Source organism: Rutilus rutilus, assembly GCF_951802725.1.
Source record: "Rutilus rutilus genome assembly, chromosome: 24".
NCBI classification, from domain to species: domain Eukaryota; kingdom Metazoa; phylum Chordata; class Actinopteri; order Cypriniformes; family Leuciscidae; genus Rutilus; species Rutilus rutilus.
This window is the reverse complement of record NC_140228.1, coordinates 14,194,640-14,206,663: the sequence shown is the minus strand read 5'-3', so window position 1 is coordinate 14,206,663 and position 12,024 is coordinate 14,194,640. Positions and strand designations below refer to the sequence as shown.

Genomic DNA, 12,024 nt, shown 5'->3' with positions numbered 1-12,024 from the left:
TTGCATTTATTTGATAAAAAAAAAAAGAAAACAGTAATATCGTGAAATATTATGACAATTTAAAATAAATGTTCTCTATTTTAATATATTTTAAAATGTAATTTATTCCTGTGATCAAAGCTGAATTTTCAGCATCATTACTCCAGTCTTCAGTGTCACGTGATCGTTCAGAAATCATTCTAATATATGCGGATTTGATGCTCAAAAAACATTCATTATTATTATCAATGTTGAAAACAGTTATGTACAGTTTTTTTACAGGATTCTCTGATGAATAGAAAGTTCAAAAGAACAGCATTTATTTTAAAACAGAATCTTTTGTATTCAGCTTTGATCACATAAATAAATGACATTTGAATAATATTACTTTTTTTTTTTTTTTTTTATCAAATAAATGCAGCCTTGGTGAGTAGAAGAGACTTCTTTTAAAAACATTAAAAATCTTACCGATCCCACACCTTTGACTGGTAGTGTATTGGAGATGGAGGAGTTCAATATGTCCCATCTAACATTACATACAACAATACAGGGAAAAAAAATCTGGCTACATAATTAAAGTCCATCTTCCAAAAACTATGTCCAAAGGCAACAAACTAAATGCACTAAATTTGATGTCAGACATCTTAAAAACACTCTAACAAGCTTCTAACAAGTCAAAAATGACCTCCCGTCCCACTGGCGGCACAGCAGAGACCAAAAAGACAAGGTCTCCTTCATTGAGATTCATAGTCAAGCTTGCAAGTCATGGGTATTTAACCAGACTAAAAGCCTGCGATTTATTTACACTGTCTGCTTTAACAGGCCTGTGCGTGTACAGAGGGAACAAGGGATATGAGAAGAAAGCGAATAATATAAAAAGGGAGAGATGGAGAGAGAAACCGACAGTTGATTTAAATTAGCCATCAGTGAGTCATCACCGCATAGAGTGTATTGACTTCTGAAGATGAATGTCTCAGATAAACTAGCAAAGGAATCTTTGATGAGCTTAGTAAAAGATTGGGAATGAAACGGCCATATATGCTTGGCCAGCATCAACTGAGATTTGTATGTTTTAAAGATTTAATGATAAAAGACTTTAGGGTACGATTAGACTAGAGAGCTCACTCAGTTTTTCCATGGATTTCCATTGGAAACTCAAGCAGATGTTGATTCTGAAACGGAATTCATTAATTCCATCATTCATCATTCATCATCTGAGATTAGGCTGATTAAATGGAGTCTCGGTCCAGAGGCATCCTACAGACCTTCTTTGTGTTGAAACCAGTCCAGTCTTAAAGAGACAGTTCATTTCAAAACGAAAATTCTGCCATTATTTACTCATTTTCATGTCTTTTTATGTTGTTTTTTTCTCTTGTAGAACACAAAAGATTTGTTTTTCCTACACAGATATTTTCCATACAGTAACAGTCTGTAAAGCACCATAAAAGTCTAATAATAGTGGTCCATATAAAATCTTGCACAATATTACAAATCTTCTGAAACCTACAATAACTTTGTGTGAAAAAGTTATTATTCCCTGAAAATCTTCCCCTTCCAGTGAGTGGTTAGAGGTATTTGAATTATTAACAAACAATATCCGATTTGTGAATAAATTGTTCTTTCAAACCAGTTCTTTTGAGTGAATGAATTAATCTGAGATTAGGCTGATTAATATTTCACTCATAGTAATTGCAGGCAGAAAACAAAAGAATAGGAAGTATCATCAGCAAAACTTGAAATGGCTCAGCGATTTACTGCAGAGCAAGTACTGAACGCAATCAAATATTAGTGTCACTGTCACTTGATGGTGGATCTGGTGAAGAAGCTGTCAGCGATCAATATATTGATTTTGAAGATGTTGAAAATGATAGATTTGAGAATATGTCTGATATGTTGAATATGAGCCGAATGATGCTGAATGTACTGGGAAATGAGCTCTGACGAGGACAGTGATGATGGTATAAAACATCTGCTCAAACTGAACCCTTCCAAGCTCCAAAAGGTAACAAAATATGCTTTATTTTATTATTAGGGCCCGAGCACCGATGGTGTGAGGACCCTCTTGGAATTGCTCTGTTTATTCTGTAATTGTTCCTCTAATACCAGGAGAGTTTCATATTATCTTGACAGGTAGAGATCCATCAGTGTTAGATATAGATCCGGGTCGCTAAAGACCCGAATATGTAATAATGATTGGCGAAACATTCGTGCATTTAAGGGTTAAACAGAAAAAAACAGCATAGAGGTTTAGAACAACATGACGGTGAGTTAATAACGACAATTTCTAAGTATCCAAAATCTTTTCTAAAAGTGAGAAGTGTTACCTGTGGATCTGGCCATTTTTGTGGAGGTACTCAAGACCCTGAAGGACCTCTTTCAGCACTGTAGCAATACTGGGTTCATCCAGCACACCGGTCTTGTGTTCCCCCTTTGAAATGATGTGCTTTATCACATCTAACACTGAGCCTGCAACAAGGAGAACACAGAGAGCTGTTAGTAGACATAAAGTTGTACTGTCATTAGCTTCACAAGTGCACATGCTAGAAGAGCTTCTGTAGAGGGCACATGTTATTTACTAGGCCGTTTTGTGGCAGACTTACTGGCCGATGTTCATCATTCTTGTGCACTTGGCTTGCGTGCATGACCTTAAAGCTTTTCCAGAAGGTCAGACAAAAATGTCATAATCTACAGTGACTTGCTCTGGCTGCTTCCCAATAATTTGTCTTTTTGTGCTGTTTATATTTACAAAGCTTAACTTGATTATGGGACACCCAACAAACCAATATTGTTTCAACCCTGATGTACAGAAATATGGACACCCAAAGTAAATGTTTTAGGAGAACAATCTGTCAATCATTATGTTTCCCATGATATTTAATTAAGGCATATGCAAGAGTCCATGAAGAGAATGTTCCATCTGCAACTTTATCAACCAGTTAGGTCATTTTTCTGAGCTGGAGGACGGCCAGCACCTCCCGCAAACAGCGCAGACAGACAAAATATCCTGAGGGAGCTGATGTAAACGGCATAAACCAAAAAATCCGCTGGCCTCCATGTGTCAGGGAACGCTCTGAACGGCCTCGTTTCAGACATCAGTTAGACAAAGACGGTCTGTTCATGCAACCACCCTAGAGTTGCATATGTAATTCCTATCCATGTGAAAAGATGGAGAGAGCTGACAGCAAATGAAATTTCATCCCACTATCTGAAATGAAATTCTGAGAAAAAGAATTCGGAATTCCCAGAATTCTGATCAAGTTAACTCCCATGGCATCACAGGGTACTCTTCACTGACGCCGACAGCGGAACTTTAAACCCTCCGGGGGAGAGGAAGTCCAGCAGCGTGCCGTCGGTACACTAGAGTGGGCGGCTGGCCAGTGTTTGTGTGGGGCAGAGCGACAGTCCAGAGGCACAAGGATATTTAATAGCACAATCACTTTAGGATATTTCTTAAGGTTGGAAACATTATTAATACTCAAAAAACAACTTACCATTCAAAAATTTGGGGTCAGTAAGATTTGTTAAAAGAAATTAATACTTTAATTCAGTAAATATGCATTTAATTGATCAAAAGTGACAGTAAATTCATCTACAATTGAGCTTTCTATTCCCCTTTTTTAAATCAGTTTTCACAAATAAATTAAGCTGCACAACTTTCAACATTGATAATAATAAGAAATGTTTCTTGAGTACCAAATCAGCATTTGGAGTAACATCTTCTAAAAATTCATCTTTGCCGTCACAGGAATAAATTACATTTTAAAATATATTTAAACAATACGTTTTTAAAATGTAGTAATATTTCACCATGTTACTGTTTTTACTGTATTTTTGATCAAATAAATGCAGCCTTGGTGAGCATAAGAGACTACTTTTGAACAGTATTTAAATACACAGTATGATTATGCATTATGTTTGCATATCATCTATGCAGGTTGCTCTACATTTCTAAACCATTAAATGGCAAATACAAAAATACATGTATGAAAAATACAGATATACAATTTCACACGGACTGAATATTGTATTTTGAAGAAGTGCAGCATGACTCGCCAGGAAAAACTGTGAGATCATAGCCAAGGAAATCAAGGTAGTTTATCACACCCACACCCTAGCTCATGGTGAAAGTGATTCGAGAAACAGAAAAATGGCTTATGTGTTTTCTTATTTTGGTTTCTTTTTTTCCTCTTTCTACAGCTCATTCTTCTTCCGTGGTTTAAAAAGGGTATCGTCGACCTCTAAGTGGCCTGAAGGTTGTTTTATATAAAAACTCATAAGTGAGCATTCGAATGAAAGAAAAACAAGACGGTGAAAGTGTGTGTGTGCGGGCATGTGTGTGTGGCATGAAGCCAGCGCACTGCTGAGTGAGCGAACAACACATCAGGTTTCACTGATGGCTACGACCTGGATTAAGAGCAGTCAAGCTCCAACAGAGAGAGAGAGAGAGAGAGAGAGAGAGAGAGAGAGAGAGAGAGAGAGAGAGAGTAAATGATGCTACATTAGTTTACAAACCCATGTGAGATTGATGGGTGAGGCTGCTGAGCGAAACCAGCTAAATTCTTAGCGTCAAACATACACAGGGAGGGCCAGAGAGCAGAGATAAAAATGTAGTAATTTCCTACAACTCCACAAAATATCTTGAGCTCTATGGTTAACATTAACTTTAAGACAGTGTTCCACACAAATAAAATTGTGACATCATTAATTGATCCTCGTTCTAAACTTTATGAGTTTTTTCTGTGGAAAACAAAAGGAGATATTAAGCAGAATGTTCATGCTGCTTTTTTCCATACCATTCCATAAAGTGTGGTGTATGTTCTCACACTACAAAAACAACAAAAGGCACCACAAAAGCTATATGGAAATAGTCAGTATGATTTGTGGGCTATATTTCCTTCTGAAGCCACATGACAACTTTGAAATATAGCGCACACGTTGTATGGATCACTTTTTTTGTCATTTTTGGAGTTTGACTTCTGGTCACCATTCACTTTGATTGAATGGAAAAGAGCAGCGTGAACATTCTGCTTAATATCGCCTTATGTGTTTCACAGAAGAAAGTGATACGGTTTGGAACTATATGAGGGAGAGTAAACAATGACGTGATTTTTATTCTTGTCTTTAAGTTAATATTAATCTCATTGAAGAAAATCAATGACAATAAATAACAAAACTTTTTGAACAAATGAACTAATCCTTTCATTATGAATGACAGGGGGGGCTCATCAACAAAACTTCCCAAGAATGTTCATCTTGGAACGCCTCAATCATGTGAAGCCCCATGCTGAGGTGTGATGGAGATGTGACTGTAAACGCTTCACATTTCATTAAATACTAAACAAATGGCTTTATGTCTTGTTCACATGAGCCAAACTCCCATTCCAAATGCTCTTGAAAGTAACTCTAACCGTGACCATGTGGTGCAAAAGCATTCTTGATATTCTCTCATGACACTTTGAGGAAAAGCATCACCAGGAAATCTCCCCAATGCCCTTTCTGTAATTCCAATTATGCTTCCGCAACAGGAAAAGAAAATGACTCTTTGTCCAACAGTTGTCAGACTATCTGACACTGCTGCCTTCCTAAGGATCCTGCATTGGTGTGGGTGGAACATGCCATGTCGTGCCCACTGGGCCAAAGGGCACAGGGCCATACGGGGCTGCTGGTGAGGGAAAGATTACTCTAAGAAAATAAGGGTGGAGGAGCAGAGGGAAGATAGGAAGCATCTGTTGTCTCTCAGTGGGCTGAGAGTCACTACGGGCACAGTGCCATATTTCAAAACATTGTGCTTAAAACCTACAAGACGGCGACAGCTTAAAATATTATTGCACCAAAAATTTCAATTGCTCTGGGTAATCTGCTTCCTGGATGAAAAAAAAAAATCCACATTCATGAATGTAGAACTGAGTTTATATTGAAATTCCTGATAGTCTGTGTGTATGTTTGTACTCATATGTGTGTGTGTGTGTATAATATGCTGAGTCTCCAAAATTTGATCTGTTTAAGTGGATTGTTCATCTTGACCCTGTGAGACAGTCATTACATTTAGTATTGAATGGATTTGGGTCATCCAATAAAAAGGGTCCCTTTTCCAGGCTGAATAGGAGATTTCTAAAGTCATTTTGTTATATTTTACATAAATGAATTGAAATACATAATTGTATGTAAATTTAAATATACATTTTAATATATGATAGGATGCAATAAATAAATAAATAGTTATTGCATAAATTTAATTCTATTCTAATTTGAAAAATTAATACATTTTATTATAGAAAATAAAACAAAATAAAATATAATATAATAAAAGTTTGTTGATGTGTAGAAACTGTCTACTACTTCAGCTACTCCACCTTTTACTATATAATAATAGACTTTTTATCTGTTTTTGCACTTGTAAACAAATGGCACTGGTTTTGTAGAATGACTCATTTATATCCAGTGCAGCACACAGGTGACAGCCAACAGTGCTTGTAAAGTTGCAAAACTCCCATCTAGCTGTAAAAGATCTACTTACAAGTGCTCTTCAGAGGCCAGAGAGGACAACTTCTTTTGTGCTATGTGCTAATGAACACAAAAGTGCTATGTGCTAATGTGTACAGGGTTGAGGAGATTTTTCTATGTAAAAGCGCTTTGAGAAGTACCCAGAAAAGCGCTATATAAATGTAACGAATTATTATTTATTATAATTATAATGAAGTTATTGATCTTGTTCCGTATCTCACATACCTTTGTACCCAACAAATAGGCCAGGCTGAGAAGGTGACTTTCTGCCAAATCTGGTCTTCCTGTAAATGCCATGAGTGAATAAAGCAACTATGAGATGTATTATTCTTTCTTTTTTTTTTAGCCCGTTTTGCCTTCATGGTACCGGACAGTACACAGGAAGTGGAGGGAATGACAAAATTAGTACAAAAAAGAAAGAATGTTTGTTTCGTAGTTCTTTCCTGAACGCACTTCCTATGCTGAAACTATGGAATGCAGCCAAGCAGCATCATGTAAAATCACATTCCTATTTACCTCATCACTTCTGACAGCTGTCAAAGGGAACGTTACAAACGCCACTGTCAAGATGGGACGGTTAAACACGAAGCAACAGATTACCAACCAACCAACAGATGGCTTTGAGCAGTACAGCTCTTTAACTGTTCACTGAAGAGGATTGGCTAATGATTGGCTAATTTTTGCCGTTTTATTTAAAGGGATAGTTCACTCAAAAATCTAAATTGTTATCATTTACTCACCCTCATATTATTCCAAACCTGTCTGACTTAATTTTTCCATGCAAAACACCAAAGAATATATTTTGAGGAATGTTTGAACTGTTTTTGTCCATACAATGGAAGTCAATAGGGTCCAAAACAACACTGATTGGACCCCATTGACTTTCATTGTATGAAAAAAAAAAAAAAACCTCTTCAAAAAGGTTTATTTTTTGTGTTCCACAGAAGAAAGTCAGTTTGGAATCACATGAGGGTGAGTAAATGATGGCAATTTTCATTTTTAGCTTAACTATCCTTTTAAGACCCCTTCCCTTTTTTACACAATAAAAACACAGCAGTATCTGTTATGTTTAAACTAGCCGCCTGCCCCACAGCTGTGAGACCTGTCGTGGCCTACCTTCATACTTTAAAATGGGCTGCGTGCCACCTGGGCATCTTCAGCTGGCAGAAGCAGGAGGGCACGACAGCTGATGACAGGCGTAAAATGAACTGCGATTATCCAGACAGAGTGATTTCAGCTCTGCACCGGGGGGAAGAAAGGCCGCGTCCCACGGCTGTCAGTGTCAGCATGAGCCACACTATAATCTCCCTGTCCAGCACTTGGCTGCGTCTGGGACAGAGCATTACACGCTGGCTTGAAACATATCATCAAACTCTCAGCAGTTGCTTTACACAATGGGGTTTGGAAAGAGGAGGACTATTGGAGCTTAAGGACGCAATGCAATCAAGAAGCAAAACGGGCTGTTTAAAACTCAAATAAAACCAGGGCTGCACGACACTGGGAAAAAAAACGGACATAGCAATATTCTGTTTTTCTGCTAAATATATATTGCGATATGAAAAGATGCGGGAAATTTCACCTGATGACATGAATAGCTATATTTGGAATAAATGTATCATTCTCGAGTGAGTGGGGTGGATTTTGGGGGAGTGCATCAGCATAATAATAATAATAAATAATAATAATTACTTTTTCTGAGGACTTTATTTGAGTGTGAAATTCTCGGCTGAACGATTTGGGAAAAACTAAAAAATTGGGAAAATTGATCATACATGGGTTACTTTTTACAAGAATCAACACACTTATTTCAGAAAAAAAGTTTTCATAGGCCACATTTCATATCCCACTGTTGACCAATTCAATATATACGGTATATATAGGAGCACTTCAATATGTGAAATTCAGATTTTTTTGTGACTATTATTTAAACATTTTTTTTAACATTATATTATTATATTTACAAATATATATATTTTACTGTAAAATTACAATACTAATATTTACGTCTTAATTTCTTCATTTTTAAACAAGCTTTTATTTTTACGGTTTGCAGAATAAAAATATGAGCTGCCGCTGAAACACTTTATAATAAACTACGCATGTGTAAATGCCGCGCTTCACTCTGAAAACGGCAGCGCATATTTTTTTTAAACTAAATCGTACCCTGTGCAATTTGACAATCGCACTCGATATAACGTGCAGCCCTGAATAAAACTATTTACAGCAACTTCACAGCTGAAAAAAAGATGACAAATTCTGATCTGTTTGCATAACTTTATGTGCCAAGATGTGCTTGTGCATGTCTTAGGAGAAATTCCCCAAAAGCCAGACTGGCAAGATTGTCAAAAGATATCCGTGCTGGACACAAGTTATAATGCATTAATGCTGTACGATATTGTGTGAGTCTCAGGCTGCTGCACTAATGCATCTGCTGTAATTAACAGCGGCCTCTGATTAACTCCGTAGGGGAGCTCCTGGAAAACTCTATTATCATCCTTAACGGCTCATTTGAGATCCTAATATAGCACTCAAAACTGAAATACAAACGCATACGTTTATTTCTACCACCAAGAGAAACCATCTATATATCTCGGCAAAACTTAATTTAATGTGTCAAACAGTATTTGATAGATGAATGACCAAATAAACACTACTGTTCAAACTTTGGTGTCAGTAAGATATTGTTTTGAAGAGAAATTAATAGTTTTATTCAGCAAGAAAGCATTAAATTAATTAAAAGTGACAGCAATGACATTTATAATGTTACAACAAAATCCTATTTAAAATAAAAAAAAAGCTAATTTGAACATTCTATTTATTAAAGAAACCTGAAACAAAAAGTATGACGGTTTCCACAAAAATAATAATTAGCACTACTGTTCTCAACATTGATAAGAAATGTTTCCGGAGCACTAAATCAGCATTTTTTTTTTTTTTTTGAGTTTTGATGGATCATGTAACAGTTATAACAGTTATTTTAAATTGTAGTAATAATTCACTATATTTTTTAATCAAATAAATGCAGCCTTGATGAGTATAAAATTCTTTATTTATTTTTTTATCATACCAACCCAGAACTTTTGAATTGTGGTGTATGTTGTTGGTGAAATGCACATATTCATAGCAGCTTTCTTATATGCTTTTAAAGAAGATTAATTATATATTGTTTGTTTCTTAATATTTTTTTCTTCCTAGAACAGCAAGTTTATTGGATAATATAAAAAATATGATTAGGTAGCTATGATAACGGATATGTGTTTTTCCACAAGCTAAATCACACCCAACATAACTCCAAGGCATCACATGGTCATGTCTAATGACCTACAACAAATTCAAGTAATTTAAACCGAACAAATATATTTGTTAACTACAGTGCTTCTTTTTTTTAATAAAAATGAAATCTTGATTTAAATCTTTTTTTTTTTTTTTACTTCTCTCAAAGCTCCTTCAGATGCTGCCTTCAAAAATCCACCAAATCAAGTCCTCTCAGTACACATGATGTGGCATCAAAATTGACTGAATGGCTTTTTTCAGTGCTTGGATGCAACCAACTGGAAATTAAGCGATTTGATTGGAGGAAAAAGGACAGGTGGGCAGGACTTACCACCACTGAGCAGCTTCATGACCAACCACAGCTCATCCTTCACCACAAACGACGTGTAGTACGACACAATGTTGGGATGGTGACACTGGCTCATCGCCTGAATCTCTTTCTAGAGAGAACGGAAAAAAAAACACAGTTAACCCATTTAACCAATATCCTTTCTAAATAATTCACAAATTGGATGAAACAACCAATCTGATTCCTTCAAGGCATCTGCAGGGTTTTTAAAATCCAATTTAAGGCTTTTAAGATGTTTTTCAAGACCTCCACAAATAAAATGAATATTGTTTGGTAGGGGGATGCAGATCAGTGTTTATGCCAACATCCTAAACCATAAAATGACTGTAAAAGTTTAAACAACTTTACCATTCAAATAATAAAAGTTTTGACAAAAACAAGTTTTATAAAAATTATAAACATCACATTTCAGCCTTTAAAACATATTCATATAAAATATGATTATACATAATATTTTAAAACCTTATTATTCTAAAAAAATGTAATGCACATTAGCTTGTTGATCCACCGGTAGCACTTTATTTTACAGTCCTGTTTCACATGTACATACTGTATACTTATTGTATTGTACAATAACTGGGTAATAACTAGGTACTAACCCTGAACCTACCCCTAAACCTAACCTTAACCTTAACCCAAGTAGTTACCTTATCTTATTCAGTACTTTCTTGGCAAGTACACTGTAAGTACATTGAAAGCGCACGTACTGTAAAATAAAGTGTTGAGGTGATTTTTACATTGAGGTGATTTTTACATTGATCTAAATAAAATGGAAGACGTGCTGAAAGAAAATGCAAATACAGTTGACAGACAGTAGATAGCGATGAGGGAAGAGCAGAAATATAGTGGTTTCTCCGGTTACCTCTGTAAATAAAGTAGCGCTGTTTTATGGAGGTAATATAAAAAAAATTAAAATAATTGCCATCGAAACTTTCCTTGCCCAAAGGTGAAGAGTTTGCAGGTATGACTGATATAAACATAAACAGTTTTAAATTATCAACAGTAGATCAAAGTAATCGCTTGGCATAAATGTGGGCTTTTCGGTGATTGCAAACTGCTCTGAAAGCGTGAGGCTGTAGTAGAACAAGCAACAGTGCTGCGTTTTTACTTTGAAACATGCAGCGCACACTTTTATTTAATCAATTTGTAGCCTTTTGAAGTTTATTACATTAAGCTATATTGCGATTCCAGGTTTTTCATCCCCACATTTAAGACATCTTGAAATAATAATCAAGTCTTTTCTTAATTTGATAAAACTAAATGTAAGACTTAAGGACCTGCGGGGACCGTGTTCTTTAGAATGACAGCGTTAAACACTGGAATCAGTTCATGTGCTTGTCGCAGACTGAAGCAGCTCTCAATAAGGCATTTACTGTGTATACATACAGTCACATAGTATGTGGTCCAGAATGCACTGGGCCTCATGGCTTAACCGAATAACTGCGGTGCCTCACAATGGTGCCATTCCAGATCTGGATTAATGTTTAAACAAATCTAGCTCAGTTGCACAGTTGGCAAATCTTCAGGTCCAGCGCAGATATTTACGTACTTCAGGTGAACTAGTAGTTTTTATTAGCTCACTCGTATATGAAGCACCTCCAGCCACTTTCACCGACCGCAAAGCACGAACAAACTGTAAAAATAAACAACATCAATCCAAGAGTGCTATAAACACCACGACACCTTCACCTGATTGCCTTACAGCCTGTTCCAAATAACCAAGGTGTCCAAATAAATAGGTGTGCATGTTGTTACTGTCAATGTTCATCAGCAAAACGGGGATGCTAGATGGATTTTTTTTAGCAATCGAAGACAGAAGGAAAAACAAGTAGTTTTTCTCCATCCCGTTTTTTTGCTAGTCTTTCCATTTGACGGAGCAGTTAAAGTGAAACCCTTGCAGCTCCGAGAGACTGACAGCT

General features: G+C 36.2%; 1 protein-coding gene across 2 annotated transcripts in view; it reads right to left on the bottom strand.

Annotated features, from left to right (window-relative positions):
- oxsr1b (oxidative stress responsive kinase 1b) overlaps nt 1–12,024 on the bottom strand; it is a 48,098-nt gene that overhangs the window by 15,585 nt on the left and 20,489 nt on the right. The window contains exons 1-3 of one of the 2 annotated variants that reach the window (XM_084399440.1): nt 7,000–7,019; nt 6,709–6,767; nt 2,304–2,445 (exon numbers count right to left, since the gene is read on the bottom strand). In XM_084399440.1, the coding sequence (XP_084255566.1) occupies nt 2,304–2,445; nt 6,709–6,767; nt 7,000–7,004 (206 nt within the window). In that variant the 5' untranslated portion in view covers nt 7,005–7,019. Of the gene's footprint in view, nt 1–2,303; nt 2,446–6,708; nt 6,768–6,999; nt 7,020–10,087; nt 10,197–12,024 lie in introns of those variants that run through there. The other variant, XM_084399439.1, reaches the window with a different exon arrangement.